The 20,604-nt window shown below is 38.2% G+C and overlaps 1 protein-coding gene across 8 annotated transcripts in view; it reads left to right on the plus strand.

Annotated features, from left to right (window-relative positions):
- The window catches only part of FRY (FRY microtubule binding protein), a 339,156-nt gene that overhangs the window by 149,061 nt on the left and 169,491 nt on the right, over positions 1-20,604 (plus strand). For 7 of the 8 annotated variants that reach the window (XM_047723094.1, XM_047723100.1, XM_047723095.1 and 4 more), the window contains exons 3-5: positions 347-400; positions 16,216-16,355; positions 20,320-20,410. In XM_047723094.1, coding sequence (XP_047579050.1) covers positions 347-400; positions 16,216-16,355; positions 20,320-20,410 — 285 coding nt within the window. Of the gene's footprint in view, positions 1-346; positions 401-16,215; positions 16,356-20,319; positions 20,411-20,604 lie in introns of those variants that run through there. The other variant, XM_047723101.1, reaches the window with a different exon arrangement.

Raw genomic sequence — 20,604 nt, forward strand, 5'->3', positions numbered from 1 at the left:
AACTTTTTATTGTATCAAGTCCCAGGATAGACAGTAAAATTTTTCATGTGAATTCCATAGTTTTTATTATGTAGTTTCCATTATGTAGTTTCCATTAAGAACTCTGGATCACTTAGAACATCAAATTTTTAAGGTTTTGGTCAAAGAGGTATATGTTAAGACAGATAGTAAGAATCATGATAACAAACACTATATATTAAGTTCAGAATAGCTAACGGAGAGTTTTTCCTTTAAAAATTGGTACCTCTGTCCCATTAAGGGAGAAGTAAATCAGAAAAATTTTAATAATAATGGTACTTTTTATGCTGTTTAAAAGTATCTATTAATTTATTCTTTTTCTTTCTAGGAAAAGCCATTGACAAAATCTCTACAACGTGGAGAAGATCCCCAATTTGACCAAGTATGTAATAAGACATTATATACATATTATATTGTGGTTTTTATTTATTGCAAAATGCACAAAAGACAAGGGCTCAATGCTCATTATTAGTGTATTGATTAACTTCCTCAAAGAGGATACAGGGATATGATCTTGGGAACTATGTCTTTCAGCTTTTGCAATTATGGCTTAAAGCAGGCATTCAGTAGCTGTCTATTGATTTGAACTGGAAAGAACGGGAATATGTTGGGATAATCCAAATAAGCCCTCAACTGATCATTTCCTAAATCTTTATATACCAGAATTAAACTAGGAGAAGATAAAGGAACTTCTACTCCAAAATTTGGTAGATCTTATTATATTTTCACCCAGATTTTTTTTTGAATGCCCACTATTTGCTTGACACCATGCTACAAAGTACAAAATTGACAAGTTTTAACCCTTCAAAAATTCACAATATTGTAAGAGAAATATCACTTAAACAATAACTGTAAGACAGTTTAGTAACTTAGATTCTAATAGAGAACATGAACAAAACAATTTAAAGCAGGATAAATATAAAGAAAGTCTTTTGGAAAGTAGATCAGGACTAGTAAAAGGACATCCTGCTCTCAACAGCAGGTAATAAGCAGAGGAGATCAGGGTCTGCTAGATCCTGGTTACTAACTAGAGGCTTCGCGGATGCATCAGAGGAAGTGAGAGATGTGTTAGTGGTGTTTCCTGAACGTACGCAGTTAATGACAGAGAAGACAGCATGTCCTCCTTCAAAAACCTCACTTGGTGCCAGTGTAGAGACAGAACACTGCTGGATGCACCACAGTCTGATCTGATATGGTGGGGGTTTTCTTGTCTTATGGAAAACACACAGAGATGCACTTGTGACAGGGCTTTGCAGTTGACTTTCATGTGGAATCAGAAGGAAAGTTCTGGCTGTTAAAGTCCAGACCTGTTCAGTCCAAAACTCTAAGGACTGGGGGCTCTTGGGTGGCTCTGTCAGTTAACGGTCTGCCTTTGGCTTGGGTCATGGTTCCAGAGTCCTGGGATTGAGTCCCACATGGGGCTCTTCTCTCTCTGCCTCTTCCTCTCCCGTACTCCTGGCTGACTCATGTTCTTTCTCTCTCTCAAATAAAGTATTTTTTGAAAAACAAAATAAAACAAAAAGCCCTGTAAGGACTGATTATAGAGATTGAATGCTACGTTTTCTATTGTATGAGCTGTTCGCTGAGGGAAATGGCTTGTGCTCGCAGTCAGTGTCCGAGTGCTTAGTGGGGCGCTGGGTTTGCTCTCTGGTGCTGGTAGAGCTGGCTGTTTCTGGAACGCTGGCAAAATGGAGTATGTGCTTCATCTCTGTCTTCTCTTGTCATATCATCCTTAGTTGTCATCTGGTGGGTGCTAGGGTGGTCAGAGACCCTGAGTGAACATTTGGGGTCATTATTTTGGAAATAGGGCAAGTTGTGACTCTTTCTCTTTTCCTTAAGAATGTAAATATTTGAGGCTCCCAGATGGCTCAGTGGGTTAAGTGTCTGCCTTCGGCTCAGGTCAAGATCTCTGAGTTCTGGGAACAAGACCTACCTTGGGGCTCCCTGCTCAAAGGTGAATCTGCTTCTCTCTCCCTCTGCCGCTCCCCCCTGCTTGTGCTCTCTCTTGTGCTCTCGCTCTCTCTCAAATAAGTAAAATCTTTTTTAAAAAAGTATTTATTATCTGTTGTCCATAATTTTTCACTCTCTTTTATGTTCTCTGTCTGTATTCTAACCTAGTTCTCTCCTAGATATTCCTGTCCTAGGATATCACTGTCCTTTCCTCAAAAACAAAATTAATTTTCTCCAGCTTGATGTATATCTTTCTCTATTCTCTGGGAAAATAGTACTTTTTAAAATTTAAAATAGTAAATTTTAACATTGTGGATAATAGTTATCTCAAATGATTTGGCTTAAACACAATTTCCCACTTGTTATTCAGCCCTCTCTTTCTGCATTTCAGCCTTGTGGGAGAGGGATAGCATTTGGAATTAGACAGACCAGGTTTAAATCCTGACTTTGCCACTTTAATTAGCTATAATACTTTTAACCTTGTTGCACAGAATGTTGAAATGCAGAATCTCCGCCCTGCCCCAGATCTTCCTGAATCAGATTCTGCAGCTTAATGGGATCCCCAGGTGACCCATGCACACATTAAAAGCTTGAGCGGCTCTGCTCCCTAACACAGCTCTCTGTACTAAAGACACTTGGCGAGAGAATTAATAGGAAAATGGCCACTGAGAACTTTCAAATAAGACACATAAGATTACCCTCTCATCATTAAATCATAAATTTACACATGAACCAGGAGGCAACCTACAAAGTCCATCTCACTTTAAAGAGGTAGCAAGACTCTGGGACCAGGAGGAAACTTGGTGGAAATAGACCCATCGGTGCCCCTTTACTGTTTTGCCAGCAAATTATAACAATGGAGGTTCCATTGGCAATGTCATGGTTGTATCAAGCTCTCTTAATCTTTTGACATTTAAACATTTAAATTAAACATTTAAATTAATTAAATTAAATTAAAACAATTTAATTAAATTACATTAAAACATTTTAATTGATTTTAAAAATTAAATTAGACATTTAAATTATATAATTCCTCTTGTTCTAACAGCAAGCGGTAGGATTTTAATTTGGATTCACACAGAGGTCCGTCTACACGAAAAGAACATGCTGGTGATGCCATGTTGCATGGCATAGACTCCGTTGTTATGATTGTGGGAGCAATATTAACAGTAGAAGAGGTATTTATGTAGTACTTACCAGAGGACAGGCACTAGGCTAAGTACATCCTTTGAGTAGTATGCAGCCAATCCCTGTTCAGAGAATATTTTTATGAGTTTCTTCCTTTTAAATGTCACTTGAAATGAATGATAAACTAGAAAGAACTGAGCTTCTGTACTTCTAGTGCCTGATCCCAGGTGGTCCCATTACTCCTCCACTTAACAAGCCCATGATTCATTTTTCTCTTGCTAGAAATAGAAACAAAATAAAAAATCATGTAATACCTTATAATTTATGAAGCCCCTTCTCACTCATGCTCTCAGCTGACATCACTCACTACTTCCAACAACCCCAAGCAGCAGCTACCACCACCATCATCATCTCTATTTTACATTTCACAGGAGTGAGTCTCAGACAGCTTGCCCAATACTGTATGGCTGAAGTGGATGTTCAGGCTATCAAGCCAGTGCTTTTTACGCTATAACATGTTTCTACATCTAAAAACTAAGGTGGCGAGAATTTAAAGGGGAGTTTTTAACAGGTAAGGGATCTCAGATCCTATAGCAGTTAAGATTCGGTTTCCCTGCAAATGACACATAAAATAACAGCGACTTGGATAAGATGGCATCTTTCACTCTCACATTCAAGAAATAAAAAGAAAATCAGTCTAGTATCTTTATCTTATTTTTGTTGTCTTGTTTGTGGCTCATCTCATAGTCCGGTTTGTCTTCTAGAGTTCAGCCATTATGTCTGTATTCCAAGCAGTAGGAAGGAGAAATAGGAAAAGAGTTACAGGCAAAAAAAATTAAAAAAAAAAAACACAACAACGTCTCAACATGACGCACACCACTTCTCGTATTCCGTTGGCGAGATCTTAATCCCATAGCACATACAGCTGTAGGAAAGATTAGGAAATTTTATTTTGAGCAATCATTTGTCCACCTAAAAATCTGGTATTTTATTGGGGCACTCGGGTGGTTCAGTCGGTTAAGCGTCCAACTCCTGACCTCAACTCAGGTGTCTATCTCAGGGTCATGAGTTCAAACCCTGTATTGGGCTCCCCACTGGGCATGGAGCCTATTTAAAAAAAAAAAAAAATCAGGTGTTTTATAACTAAGGAAGAAAAATAGACTGGATATTAGGTATTACCTATATTTGCCAGATATCATAGAATTTTTACCAAATGCCCAATAAAGAATACTGTTTATTGTATTGAAATGAATGCACAATCAGAGGCAAAACTGGCTTTTTTCAATAGTGGGAGAATGAAGTCAATTGAACCTTCACTGGGCACAGTGTTTTTTCTATCTGTAGATAAGAATCTTTGGCATTGCTATCAGTAGTCTATCATATGCACAGTTTTAAAATAGCTCGAAGGCATTAAAAGGTGCAGAGCTCTTGCAGACTCAAATTAGATAACCCCTAGAGAGGTGAGTTCTGAGCAATGCATAGTTTTCTACTGAGACACAAAATTTTCCTGTTGGCTGGGAGTGTTAGGGAAGAGACCAGGTAGAAAAGGATCAGACTGTGGGAGACTTTAATGACAGGAGTTGGGGGGGGGCTTTATCTCAGACATACTGGGACCAATTTAAACAAAGTAACAACTTGGAGTTAACCCCAAGGTAGCAGGGTTCATGAATGAAGAGACCTTTGAAGTATGGAGTCATTTGAGGAGTTTGGGTGTTGATTTGAGACTGAAAGGGCCCAAACTAAAATGGAGGCAATGAAACTAAAGGAGAAACAAAAAGTAACTATGGTTTTCAGCCACGGTTTGGAACCATTTCTATTCAGTTCAACAAATACTGAGTGGGCAAGCGTGCTAGGACCTGTACAAGGTTCTGGGATTCAAAAACAGTAAGATAGAGTTCCTGCCCCCAAGGAATTCCCAATCCCAGGAAGAAGGCTGATATCCCCACAAATAACAGTGCAGCGTGAATGCTATACCAGAGGTCCATTTCAAGGGCTGTGGGAACTCCGGCAAGGGGGCAGTGAAAGATGCCTGAGAGGTGGACAGTTGTGTCACAGGAGGCAATCGAGGCCCAGTGGCATTTTGAAGATATCTGTTATCCAGATGAAGCAGGTTGGATCAGGCCAGGCAGAAGGAGCTGCGTGGATGAAGAAGTGGGAATGTGAGTAGTGGAGGACAGTAGTAGAGGAGCGGTCAGGGCGAAAGTGGGCAGGCACACAGAAGCCCATTGCTCCGGGACTATAGGCAAAGAGTCTGGACTCTTGCTGATGGATAAGAAGCTCTCCCAGAGACACGCTGGGCTTGATGAGAGGTTATAAATCATTTTACACGTATGCAATTTTCAGGGAGGGTAGGATACCTCAGGAGAAATAACCGGGGCTCATTCATTTATGGGGTCGCCCAACAGACACTGAAGGATTAGAGACCAGAGCAAATGGGTGAAGAATATCCTAGGGAAACAGAGTTTAGGATCAGGAAGGGGGATCCACAGAAGAATGCCCAGGAAAAAAAAAGGTGACCAAAAAAGTGCAAGAAGCCTCAGAAGATGCCGCTTTCCAGGGCAGGGATGGGTCATGATGGCAGCTGGGCAGACACCCTCACAGAAGAACGGAGATCAGCAGTTAGTTGCTCCCTGGAAACCAGCTTTGAGAAAGCCTTAGGCTATGATGTTGTTGATTGACATGTAGAATGCATTTTCATAGTCGATAGATTAATATTAAGTAGTCTAAGAGACTCACTTTCACAGCTAGGTTATGCTGGCTGATTACAACCGGCTGTAAGATTTCAATGGGAAAACAGTCTACCTGACAGAACACAGTCGTGGTACTGCTGACGAGTTCCCTATCTGTGGTCTCTGGTAGGGGGTGGCCTATGAATGGAGGGTGTGGCGAGCTCCCCCTTTTTACTTCAAGTGACTTTCTTCTGTTATCAGAGTTTATGGATGTCCTTTTTAATATATAAAGTCCAAAGCATTTTATTTTGGATTCTCAGCTGCCACAGTAGCTGGCCTGTGATGAGCATGAATACGGGGAAATGGGGACCAGAGGCAGCTGAAATATTGCATTAACCCATTTTAAACAGCGGGAAACAGTTCTCCACAGTAAGCCTCATCTGGGGAAGTGTGTAACCCTCACCTGGTGGAGGAGGTCCTGATACTTGATACATTTATACACAGAGATGGAAATTGTGGCTGTTGAATAAAGGAGTCACCGAATTGTTATCATTTCGTATAACTTCCGGGTACATGTGCTTTCTTGCTTTTTTTTTTAAAATGTGCTTTGTTATCAAGTTTGTCTTTGGCTCTAGACTTTGGCTTCTATCTAATAATGACCTAAACCTGCAGTAAGTCACATGACACCAACAATTGTACGCCATATGATGTTTTCTGTTCAGACTGTTTTTTGAAACAGTCACATACAGTAAGTGGAAGTTATTTCCTCTTTGTGTCATAAGATATGATTACACCCCAAAGAGCTGGTGCCGGAACAACCAGAACAAGAATCCAAATCCTTATTTTCACAGGTGAATTGTCTTACTGTGCTTTGGCACTGCCTAAGTAACCATACAGGAGGTAAGAGAGCATAGGGGGAGTAAGACGGGCAGTATTACCGAATCCTGGGGAGGAAAGCAGTTCAAGGAGAACCTGAGAAAGAGTATCATTTGCTCAGGAGACTTGAGGGGGAATGACTGCAAAGGTCTATTGGTTGGCCAGTAGGTTTGCCCTTTCTGATGTTTTATATACAGGTTTTTGGGAGTGTGGCAAGAGCAGAAATCGGGTGTCAGAGAGGAAGAAGTGAGGCAGGAAGAGGAAACATCACCAATGCTTGGCTGGTTGAGAATTTGGCCAGAAGAAGGGAAGGTCCTCTGGTGAGCGAGAGGAGAGCAGAATCAAATGAGGCCCATGTGTGTTTTACGGAACCCTCTTATGCTGACTGAAACGCAAGAGCTTAACACCGTCTTTCTGCCGGTGGTTCTGTCCATTCTACACTTGCATTTGGGCTCCATGTTTTCAGATGGTTGTGGTTCCTGAGAGACTGATGTGTATAAGTGGGCCTCTCAATAATTGGTTTTATTCAAACTATTGATTCTGGTTCCAGGATAGTGTCCTTTTCCAGAGTGAGCTGTTGCCCACAGCAAACCCAGGGAACCCGGTTCTCCCTACCTTTCTCTTATGGTGCAAACATAGGACAGGCATTGCTCAGACCCCTTAACAAGGAAGCATTTGAAAGGCCCCATGTTTGTAGCTGCTGGGGCCAGAAAAGTGTGGAAACAAAAGCCAAGCTACCAGGGTTCTAACGGAGGCCCTGATATCTTTGTGCTTAGATAAGAGGTAGGTGGATCTTTTTTCTTTTTCCTTTCTTTTCTTTTACTTTTTTCTTTTTTTTTTCTTTTTTAACAATATCCGCTCTGATAAGTAAAATTCTGTCAATAATTTCTATCATTTTTTTCTGTTATTATCTTAGCCTATGATCCTCTCAAAGTTAACACTTTTTATGTCTGGGCTTCATTTTCAATATTTAGAAATGGAAGAGGAAAATAGAAATAGACATTTCTGAAGATCTGTTATGTGCCCCACACTTTATAGTATCTCATTTAGTCTTTAGAAAAAACCCAGTGGGGCAAGTATTCTTCTGTCCCATTTTATAGCTGGAAACATAAGAGCCTCAGAGAAGTGGACACACCCAAGCTCACACAGGCAATAAAGGACAGAGCTGTAACTTGAACTCAGGACCATCTGATCTTCCCAGTACACTAATGAAATTATGGCAACATGGCTTGTGACCAATCAGTCATCACATAGGGCATTCTGAGAACATTATTTAGGTGGCAGCTTATTCGCAAGTCAGTGTGACATATCCTTTACTAGTGTCATCTCTATAAATTCCTGATAATTTGCTCAGACATTCTAAGGAACTTCTACTGGGGTTTTCCTCTAGATGTTAAATATTTACATATTTGTAGCACTTCAGTGTCTTAATATGGCAAAAATGCCATCTATAAACAGGACACACATGGTAAAATAAATCCATTCGTCTATAAGAGAGTGAAAATAACTTTTTACCATCCTGGGTAGCAGTAATTTTCCAGAAAGAAAGGAGATGAAATTCTAGTGCTTCAGCACTGATTCTAATGCTACAGTTCAGTCAAAATCTATTTAAAATGTATAAATGAAAAATATAAGCAATCAAGAGTAAAGCCAAATTAACTGGCATTGGGTTCATATTAGTATTATTCAGTGTTTCCTAAATTATACTCCAGTGGAACAGTGTGTTCCATAAAATGGACTAATATATTAAAGTCAAATAATACAGATATTTTCCTAATTTGCAGGAAAAATAGATTTACTATATAGACTTAGATAATTTTAAGTTTTTGTAAGAAATTGTTCTTAAGCCTTTGTTATCTGTCACCACTGATTGAATGCTAGATTATTTAGCACTATTATGATAGATGATCAAGTCAAACAAAATTGCATTTGAATTACTGTACTATATCAGCATTTTGTGGTATTACCTAGAGAGTACCCTGACCCCCAGGTATTTGGCCATCTGAACTAGTTTGAAAAGTTAAACTATCAATGAAGTTAGTTTAAAATTTATCCACGAAATGTGCCACTCAGGACAAGTCAGCCTTATAACTGTAAGATATGGAGTGACTCCACTGAGTAATTATTCAAATATTTATGTAAAGTTTCCTTCTTTGCATTCAGCAAGTATAATAAAATGCTTATGAAAAAATTGTCTTACCTACAGCATAATGGACAGTCTCTTTTAGCCTATTTATACATAAAATGCCAAAATAAACATCAAGAAACCTTTGCAAAGCACATTTAGCATCCCCCCTCTATCCCCCCAGAAAGAAAACACCAGCATGAAATAGATCTGTGATTCTGTACGCTTCATCTCCTCAGGCTGCCCAGTACCTAGCTCATCTATGATGGAAGAATATGATCATTTAAATGCAACAAGAACATCTTTGTAAATGGGCCTGCCCCCTTTCAACAGCAGCACAGAGCTAGAATTCATCTCACCATTGGCTCTGCTTCCCGTAAATGAAGGAGTTGAGTAACCAAGAAGCCAGCTAGACCTTCCTCCCTTCCTGAGCTTTGAGGGCCAGGTCTTTGCAAATTCCACCCTTCCTTCCTGAAAGCCTGGACTCAAAAGGGCAGTAACAGAGAGATGGAAAAAACACACCCATCCACCCCATCCTGACCTTTCATCTCTTCTAAGATGGTCTCAGTGTATTTGCCATGGAAAGTATGTCCAGTAGATAGAAAGCAAGAATGGTTTCGAGATGCCTTTAATGGGTAGAAAAAATTATTACAGCTGAGGTTTAATGAACGCTCCTGACATTCCCTACGGAGCATGTGGGTTACACCTAAGTAGGTGTAATTAGCTAAATATTGTGTGCTCTACCCAGTGATGATTAAGGGGCAGACATAGGTTTAGATTGCATTTATGGATCCATAGTAAATAACAGAAGCATGTAAATATCCCACACAAGTGTTTTTTAATTAAACTTTTGTGAATAGTTAAAGAAAAGGTACAAAGATAGTACAGGTAGTTATGTTTCTCGCACTCAGTTTCTTTTATTAACACCTTTCATTACCGTGTGTATTTGTCATGCCTAAGAAGCCAACATTGGTACATTATTAGCAACTAAATTCTGTATTTGCATTTTGTTTCTTTTTCCCAAACATCTCTTTTCAGTTCCAGGATACCATCTAACATACAACATTATATTTAGTCATCGTGTCTCCTTAAGTCTCGTCCAGACTTACACAAGAATTTTTAAATTACTGAAATATTAGAGTGGATGGTTGGGGATTTTATTACATATGTGATAATTAAGACAGAATTAACCCATAATGAAAAACTCTGAATTCTGATTTTTTTTCCCTTCTGGCAGGAATCCCCTTCATTTCCCAATTCAAAATATGAGATGAGATAGTGGTGATTGGAGAAGTATCCTTTCTTGTGCTGGGGTAACTTTAGAAAGAACCTGGAAATTACCCCCGGGAAATGCCATTAATTTGCTTTCCTCCCCTAAATTTCTCACCATTATATCCACAGGAACAAAGAGAGAATATGTTGTGGCTGTGAATATTACACTGTGTGGGGGGAGGGCTATTTTTAAAATAATAATAATAATAATTTTTCATTTAAAAAAAAAACTACTGGTGATTTTGTTCCCAGGGCAGGCAGAATGCAATAGCCTATTTATTTCTGAACTGATATTAAACCATAGCTAAAGATAATGTACAATTTTGTTTATATCCGTATAACCACAATCATAAGAGAGAGCAAGAAATAAGGCTCTCAAGAAAGAGAATCTGAGGAAGAACGCATAATCGTTGTGTTCAATCTTAGAGCTGCTTTTAAAGCTGACAGTGGAAAGTCCCATTGACACGAAGCACTTCAGCTCCCATTGCTCTAGTTTCCTCTATAAAAAGAAGTTCAGCCTCTCCAGCTTAACTAGAGAAATAGTTTAAGTTAACTAAGGTTTTCCATTTCTTCTGCCACCTCCCTGCTCAAGCCACGATCACTGTGTGCCTGGAACTGTGGCAATAACCTCTTTCAGTTCAGGGGTGTGTGTGCGTGCGTGTGCGTGTGGGTCCGCGCTCGCGCTCCTAACCACCCTTTTTGGCAAACCTCTTTGGTCCAGCCTATACATCACTGCTGAATTAAACCTCCTCAACATGTCAGTGGGCTTATTTTCCTATTCAGAAATCTTTAGAAGCTTCCCATTTTCTAGAGAAGAAAACTGAAATTCTTCAGACTAGCATTAAGTACTTGCTATGATTTAGTTTTACCTCAAGATTTTCAGCAGTATTTTTCTTTACTCTGGTATACCAGAGTCCCTACACCAACCAAGTATTTCTTCTCTCAGTTCACTCAAAACTTTCACTAAATTAATCACTGTAATTATTATGAACAAACAATTATTTTGTACCTTAATCACCATAGGTTCCTGCCTTTGAGTCTTTGCTTAGTTTTTTCCTTGGCTCTTATCTAGTGTTTCTACCCTTTCTACAAAAGACGCAGGTAAAAATCCTACCTTCATGTCTCTTTAACTCCCACCCACGTCTCCCTTTAGTGATCTCTCTGTCCTGAGGATTCCTGATTTCCATGTGCACTCTCAGTATGTTGGTATATCTCCTCCTAGTTATCTTTTCTGGATATGCATACTTATGTAGTGTCTGCACTGAGTTGGAATGTTACCAATTAAATGATTTTTTAATTCTTCTTCACTTAACATATTATGAACATTTTCATGTCATTAAATATTTTTGAACTGTGATTTTTAATGGTTTCAGAGGTCATCTGAAGGTCATTTCAGACCTTCAGAGGTTTCAGTCATTTCAGTCATTTCAGAGGTCATTTTTTTTTTTTTATAAATCTATAGTTTTATTAAGACAAAAACCGACAATGTGGTATGAAGTTTACATTTAAACAAAGTTTCCACAGAAACCTAACACATGCCTAAAAAGATTTTGCAACGGAGTTCTAGAATGCAGGTCTAGACGATGTCAAGAACTGATGGATCTCATGATTCAAGACAGCATTTTGGGTATTAGTTAATTCTTAGGATTAAAAAAATTTTCTGTTTTGTGTTTTAAAGTGAACCACTGCCCTAGTATGAAAGTTTAATCTTCTCCTGAGACCAGGGCTTTTGAAATCATTCCACTCTTGGAAGTGATTCAGTGAACTTGTGCTGTCAGTGACCGAACTCTGCCACCAATGATTTCAGAGTTCAAAGTTCAAATAACAGGCTCCAAGAGTTTTCCACCCTAAGAGCAGGGGCCCTTGTCTTTCTCTACTCTCCCACCTTCTACACCACCCTCTTCCCCTCCCCAAACACCTCACAGCCAGTGGTGTGGATGGACAAGCTGATGTCTAAAACCTCATAACTGGAAAAGAGTCTTCTTATCAATTTCGAGAATTAGCACCTCTAAGACAGAACAATCTGCCTGTGAATACACTCCAATTAAACTCCCTCTTCAGCCAGTTTCCATCCCCAAAATGGCAGCTTTGGTAACTTATTAACTGGCTTAGTCCTCTGTCGGGAACAGCATTAAGCTCAGGCAGGGAACACCTTGGCTTATAAATTTCAGGCATTCACAGCTTTTAAACAGTCTCTCACAGTCCTCATTTAGGTTGCCAATGGCATTTTTTTGAAAAGATAAAATATTCTGGACACAGAACCGAATCACCACAAGTTTGTTCTTTCCATTGTTTTACCATTTCCCCAATCAGGCCCAAATTTTAACAAAAATGATCCTACCCATCTCTGTTCCTTCCCACCCCCAACCCTCCCACCCCAAAAAGATACACCAGTAATAGCCAAAAAACTACACACATGCTACGCTGTAAAAATGCAGAGTTAACACTATTGGGAAGAAGGCTGTGGGTTGTGGAGATGCGCTTTGAAGATCTACAGTATCTTCACATTCCACATTGTATTAAAGCATTTTCACATAGTTAGACATTTAAGGTGTTCCCATTTTTGATGTAATATATAATGTTTTCCTGAACAATCTTACCTCTAATTGTGTATTTGACATAAATTCCTCAGAATGGGCTTACCGAGAATACCATTTATGAGGTTCTTGATCTGCATTTCCAAATTTCCTTCCGTATAGGTTAGGCCAATTTTTTTCATTGATCGGTTGTGTTTGAACATGCCTTTTTAAACACTGTCTCATCGGCCCTGGGGGTTATCATTAGCTTGGGAGAAATTTTGTGAATTCATGCTTGTGAATGAGGTAGTTACAACGTATCTCATCGTAGGTTTACATGTTCTGTTTATAAGGCCTTTATCAGAGGGGTGTCTGCCAGTATTTTCTCTGGGTCTACAGCCTATCTTTACATCACTTTCTTGACAATGTCTTTCTAAAAGCAGAAGCTCTTAATTTTTTTACTGAAGTATTGTTGATACACAATGTTACAGTAGTCTCTGGTGAAGAGCATAGTGATTCCACAAGTTTATACACTCTGCTGGGCTCACCACAGTGTAGCTCCCGTCTGTCACTGGGCAACACCATCCCAGCATCATTGCCTTGATTCCCTATGCTGTGCCTTTCATCCCCATGACTTTTTCATTGCATAGCTGAAGTCTGTGGCTCCCACTCCCTTCACCCATTTTGCTTATCCCCTAGCCCCGCCCCTCTGGCAGCCATCAGTTTATTCTCCATATTTATGGGTCTGGTTCTCCTTTTTGTTTGTTCTGTTTTGTTTTACAGATTCCACACTTAAATGAAATCATAGGATATTTGTCTTTTTCAGTTTGACTTATTTTACTTAGCACCATACTCTCTAGGTCCATGCATGTTGTTGCAAATAGCAATATTTCATTCTCTTTTATCTTTGATGGCTGAATAATGTTCCATTGTATATATGTATGTGTGTATATAGTATATACACACATACTATATCTTCTGTATCCATTCATCTGTGGGTGGACACTTGGGTTGCTTCCGTATTCTGGAGGCTGCATCAACTTACATTCCTACCCACAGTACATGAGGTGTTCCCCTTTGGACACATACTCACCGACACTTACTATTTCTTGTCTTTTTGATTCTAGAAATTCTGACACATATAAGGTATTATCTTATAGTAGTTCTGATTTGCATTTCCTTGATAATTAGTGATATTGTGTGATTCATGTGTCTGTTTGCCATCTGTTTGTCTTCTGTAGAAAAAAAAAATATCTGTTTAGGACCTCTGTCCATTTTTAATTGGATTATTTGGGGGAGTTTTTGGTGTTGAGGTGTGTGATTTTTTAAAATATATTTTGGGTATTAACTCCTTATCAGATATGTCACTTGCAAATACCTTCTCCCACTCAGTAGGTTGCCTTCTCGTTTAGTTGATGGTTTCCTTCACTATGCAAAAGTTTTTTATTTTGGTTTAGTCCCACTAATTTATTTTTGTTTTTGTTTCTCTTGCCTGACAAGACATATCTAGAAAAATGTTGTTACAGCTGATGTTAGAGAAATTATTGTCTGTGTTTTCTTCTAGAAGTTTATGGTTTTCTACCTCACATTTAGGTGTCTTTAATCTAATTTGAGTTTATTTTTGTGTGAGAAAGTATAATGAAGTGGTCCAGTTTCACTCTTTTGTGTATAGCTTTCCGATTTTCCCAACACCAGCACCATTTGTTGAGGAGACTGTCTTTTCCCCATTTTGTATTCCTGCCTCCCTTGTTGTTGATTAATTGACCATATATTGTGGGTTTATTTCTGACCTCTCTTTTCTGTTCCCTTGATCTATGTGTTTTGTTTTGTTTTTTTGTGCCAGTACTGAACTGCTTTGATTACTAGAGCTTTGTAATATATCTTCACACCTGGGATTGTGATAACCTTCAGTTTTGTTCTTCTTTTTCAAGATTGTTTTGGCCATTCATGGTCTTTGGAGGTTCACAAATTTTAGGGTTATTTATTCTAGTTCTGTTAAAAATACTGTTGGTATTTTGATGAGAATTGCTTTGAATCTGTAGGTTGCTTTGGGTAGTATGGATGTTGTAACAATATTATTTCTTCCAATCCATGATTGTTTTCTTCAATTTCTTTTGTCCACATCTTAATAGTTAAAAGAGTTCAGGTCTTTCACCTCCTTGGTTAAAATTATTCCTAGGTATTTTATTCTATTTGGTGCAACTGTAAATGGAATTGTTTTCATAATTTCTCTTTCTGCTACTTTGTTATTAGTGTATAGAAATGCAACTGATTTCTGTGTATTAATTTTGTATCCTGTGACTTTGCTGAATTCATTTATTGCTTCTAATAGATTTTTGGGAGAGTCTTCAGGGTTTTTTATATATATCGTATCATATCATCTGCAAATAGTGACAGCTTTACTTCTTTCATACCAATTTGGATACCTTTTATTCCTTTTTCTTGTCTGGTTGCTGTGGCTAGGACTTGCAGTACTGTGTTGAATAAAAGTGATAACAGTGGACATCCTTGTCTTGTTCCTGATTTTAATAGAAAAGCTCTCAGTTTTTCACCATTGAGTATTATGTTATCTTTAGGTTTTTCATGTATGTCCTTTATTATGTTGAGGTATGTTCCCTCTAAACTTGCTTTATTGAGCATTTTTAACATAAACAATGTTGAATTTTGTCAAATGCTTTTTCTGCATCTACTGAGATGATTGTATGACTTTATATCCTTCATTTGGTTAATGTGATGTATCACATTGATTGGTTTGTAAATAGTGAACCGTACTTGATTGAACCATCCCCAGAACAGAAGCTTTTAATTTTGATGATGTTCAGTATCAAATTGTCATGGAATTTGCTCTTAGTGTATTACCTAAGAAATCCTCAGCTAGTCCAGAGTCACAGAGATTTTCTCCTGTGTTTTCTTGAGAAGTTTTATAGTTTTAAGTTTTTATAGTATGATTCTTTAAATTAATTTTTTCACATGGTATGAGATGTCAATTGGGATTCATTTTCTCATGATAATTAATAAAAGATACAAATCTTTCCAGATAAGGAAATTAAAATAAAAACTCATCTATCAAAGATATGTTTGTTGTTTAAAAAAGAGAGAAGTAGTTTGCCGTTAAGGTGATACACAGGAAATTATTGCTACTAGTTTATGTCTTCAGTCTAATTTGGGGCATACCTCAGATGAGTAGATGAATGATTATTGTCAGAAAACCATACCTTGTATTACCACTTGGTTTGTTTGGGAGCTAGATTTTTTTAATTTCACTTAAGTGACTAATGTAATTGTGTTAATTAATATATTTATTTATACAACAAGCATTTTTGAGAGTTAAGGAGTAAAAAACACTACACTTCTTGGGTAGTGTGGGAAATAATTTCCCTGCAGTCCATGAACAACCTATATGCAATTAACATCCGATTTCCAGAATGAAAGGAAGTCAACGTAATTAACTTTCTTGAACCACAAAATTATAACATAAGAAACATCTGTCAACGTTAAGAGATTTTTGGGCTCTTGGGAATGTACTAATAAAGATTATTAAAGGAAAGATGGGATAAGTAAGAAGATTTGTGAATATCCTTGAAGTTATTTGTGAAATGAAAAGTTTCTCAGTAATTGGCAGGGCCACCAAAGCCTTTTTATCACCTGTTTTTCTCTGTAGGTCATCAGCTCAATGAGCTCCCTTTCTGAGTACTGCCTGCCTTCCATTCTGCGTACATTATTTGACTGGTATAAAAGGCAAAATGGCATTGAGGATGAATCACATGAATACAGACCAAGAACAAGCAATAAATCAAAAAGGTACATTTCTTTTGTGTAGGAATTATGAGGTTCCTTCCTTCCTTCCTTCCTTACAGAAACATAAGTCAAAGTGGGATTTATGCATCATCTAAATCTGCCTGTCTGCACATGGATACCTAGCAGGTGCTGCAGGGGACAGGGCAGGGGCAGCTGTCTAGCAGTGGGAGTACTAGTCACTGTCACTTGTCACAGGTTGAAAAGATATACTCAGCCTTATTTTGACATTGGTGGGGCAGGTGTAAAGGGCCCTACTTTACCCTCTTGTCTGCTTTTTTCCCCGAGCTCTGTCTCCTCCAGTGTATACCTAAAAGCAGAAGGGCTTTTGCAGGCCCTGCGTGATGCTGTCTCGTCTTTGCTAGTAACCTTGAGTGCCCAGGGTGCCTGTGTGGGGAGGAGGTGGGGCGGGACATCAGCAGTAGGCCTGGAGCTGCCACAAATTAACCCTGTGACTTTGGACAACTCACCATCTCTCTATACTTTAGTGTTTTTGCGAGGAAAAACAGGGAAGTTAGGTTGCATCATCTCAAACTTCCCTTGCAGCTGAGAATTTTGTTTATTCTATGCTCCCCTTCTCTTATGGATTTGAAAAGTGGAACTTGCTGCTACAGAAACACTTTAGCAACCATAAAATTTAAGATTCATGTACTGTCAAATGAATAGGCATCCCCCAAAAGTTTATGTAAATATAAGTAATTTCATGTTTGAAATATAAGTAAATATAAAAAAGTTTGCTATATTTACCTTTAAAAATATTTTAAAAACAGACTTCTCTATATGAATTGATTGTACATTTTTAAAGAGAAGTAAACTGAAATGAATTATTCAGAAAATCAGACATTAATTACTTCTTGTGAGTGATTTATCTCTTTCATTTCTCTTGACACTTCTAATACATTTTTTAAAATACCCACTTCTCAGTGTCATGGAATGAATTACATTTCATCCACACTTGTAATTTCATTTTATAATATGCTTGAGTTTATGCAAGATTGAGTCCTTTATTTATCATCTTGTTTGGGAGAGAAATTAATAACTTTTTCATGTTGAATCATTTTTTAGTTGAAGAGAGGGAATTTTTTTGTGATGTAATTTACATGTGGCAAAATTCATTCTTTTAAAGTGTGTAGTTCTGTGTTTTTAGTATATTCACAAGGTTGTACAGCCATCACTACTAACTCCAGAACATTTTATCACCCCAAAAAGAAACCCCATCCTAATTAGCAGTCTCTTCTTACAAATATTTTTGATGTATATAATTTTAAAGGTAAAATCTTAATTCTGTGTCTGAAAATGGTTCAGAATGTGTGATAAGTAAGCTAATTGTATCAGGGGCACCTGGGTGGCTCAGTTGGTTAAGTATCTGACTTTCACTCAGGTCGTGGTCTTAGGGTCCTGGGATCGAGTTCATGTATGGCTTCATGCTCAGCAGGGAAATCTGCTTGTCTTCACTCTGCTGCTCCCCCTGCTTGTGCTCCTTCTCTCTCTCAATAAATAAATAAAATCTTTAATTAATTAATGGTATCATTTTATTATTCTTCCCATATTACATGTTTATAAACAGATAATAAACTTTTCTTGGGAGTGAGGAATGGAACCATTTTAGTGAGTTGAATTGAGTTTTAGTTTTGTCTGTTTTGTCAGAATGTGGTTACTAAAACTGGATTATTTATTGACTAATTTCTTTATGGATTGGAAAATAACATTTTAAAAGTCACGTTACTGATTGTTTTGAGGAGATTGGAGTAATTGCCAAAATCAAATACGGCATCAGGACAGAGAAATTCAACTTAGCAGCATTTAATTAACATTTGGGAGTACAAATAAGAATGTTTGGGAGAAAGCCAAAAGAATAAGTGTGTCTAGAGCATGATGCAGGTAATAATGCAAGTTTCTGTTACTAGAAGAAAAGGAAAGAGGAACTTTAGAGGAAGCATAAGCAACTGAAAACAGTCAAATGTGACAGATGTGTACTAGGGTTACGATTTCTAAGATTAGTACAACATCAACATTTTGACTGCCAAATAAATTTGTCAAATGCTGCTGGCTCCTGGCAGTTAGACCTCAAACCAGCAATAAAGTTGAATTCGTTATTGGAAAAGTATAGGTCTTATTTTTATATGAAAGCATAAATCGACTTATTAAAAAGAATTGGGGGTTTAAACTTTTTCTCTCTGCCAAGAACTGCTTTCTCAAGGTCCTCTGGCCCCTTTAAAAGGCTCTTGTTGGCCATCCAACACAACAAGTTTCTGTCTACTGCCGTTGGCCATCTTTGAAAGCTCTCCTTCCTTTCAGTCTTCAAACTTCTTATTTACTTATTCCATGATATAATCTCTAGGTCAGACTTGTGAATGTTCTCTTTTCTTAATACATTTCCATGTGTTTTCTGCTCCTCCAGCTGGCAGAAGCTCTTAACGGTTCTAGTGGGTCTTGAAAGACTTCAGATAGATGATTTGGGCCAGTGCTCTTCCTCTTGGCAGGATGAGTCACAGTGATCCTGAATGAATGAGTTCCTACCCTGTCCATACATTTCTCCTTGAGAGTTACAGTCACAGCCTCCCTTGTTATCCTATTCTGTCATCCGCCAGCCTTCATTTGACTTGGTCAAGGTTACCGAGCTTCTCCAAAAGTTCTTTTCTAGATCTTAAATATCACCTTCCTTTCTTCTCATTCCCATTGACTGAGGGGAAAAACATTCGATATTTAAAATATTCTTGATTTATTTTAAACATACCTGCCTGACAAGCCCAAATCTGGTCATCCTTTCTCATGGCTTTTCCTTACTATGCAAGCATTGAGCAGTTCCATGTTCAAGAGACTATGTTAAATACAGTAAATGCTTTATCTTGTTTAATACTCAAGCAGAACTTTCTGTAATTACTATTATTATTCCCATTTTGTGAATGCAGCGATTACTGGTAGATAGAAGAGGCATCATTTTAATCCAGGACTGTTCCACACCAAAGCCAAGGCTCTTAGCCACAGTTCTATGCTAGGGTCTCGGCAATCATTTCATTTGTCTTTCTTGGTTCAATTCCAAACTAGCCCTCAATAAATACGTTACATAAGCAGAAACTGGGGGTTGGGCTGGGGTGGACAGACATTTCTGTCCTTCTGACAGTGCTAATTCTGCTCCCTAACCTTTGAGTGAGTTCAAATGATTCCACTTTGCCTCTTCCTACCTCTTCTTCCACCTGTTTTATGACCATTCTCTCTCCCACTGCCCCCTCACTTCTTCATTCATAAATCTCAAGTGACAGACGGTCAAGAGGAAAGAGGCATGGAAACCAAAAAAGAAAAGTGATTTCTAACCTTTCTCCACCCTCTGTAGTCCTGCTGTAGCTGATAATCACATTTTGTCCTTACTGTTTCCTACATTGTGTAGCTTCTTTCACAGGAGATTCTCAATATCCACCTCCAGTATAGCAGCCCTGCCCTGGGTCTCTCTCTCTGTTCTACAGATGATAAAATTCCAGAAAGTCACCTTAGAAAAGTCCATGGAATGACACCTGGGTGGCTCAGTCAGTTAAGTGTCTGCCTTCAGGTCAGATCATGATCCCAGGGTCCTGGGGTAGAATCCTTCTTCAGGCTGCCTGATCAGTGGGGAGCCCACTCTCCCTCTGCCCCTCTCCTTGCTTGTGCTCTCTCTGTCACCCTCTCTCTCTCAAATAAAATCTTTATAAAAATAAAGAAAGAAAGAAAGGTCCATTGAATCCATTGAGATTCACAAGTAGCTACTCAAGCTGACATGGTTGAAAAGTTGAAATTTGAAGTAAAAATTCTGGTCCAATGTGAGTTCCCTACCCCTCACTGATAATAAGAAGCGTTAGCCTATATTTACCACTGTAATCTCATAATAGCAGAATTGGTTTGCAGTCCATTGGGAATGCTCCTTGATATCTGGTGAATTGTATCATTTCCTGAATATCTTCAATGACACTGAATGTGAATATTTTAAATTTTACAGTGATGAACAACAACGAGATTATTTAATGGAAAGACGGGACCTCGCCATTGATTTTATTTTTTCTTTAGTATTAATAGAAGTTTTGAAACAGGTAGGTCAGGAATTTAATGTTCCTTTTAGACAAGATTTATCTAAAAACTACTTATGTTTTTAAAATCTAAGTTTTAAATTGTTGGTGAATTTCAGATACTGGGTCATGTGAATTATGCTTATTGATTGCTAGAAGCCATATAGTTTCCAGAAGTACTGTTACTGATTTGATCTTTAATATTCCCTTCCAAGTTT

Source organism: Lutra lutra, chromosome 3 (assembly GCF_902655055.1).
Source record: "Lutra lutra chromosome 3, mLutLut1.2, whole genome shotgun sequence".
NCBI classification, from domain to species: Eukaryota; Metazoa; Chordata; class Mammalia; order Carnivora; family Mustelidae; genus Lutra; species Lutra lutra.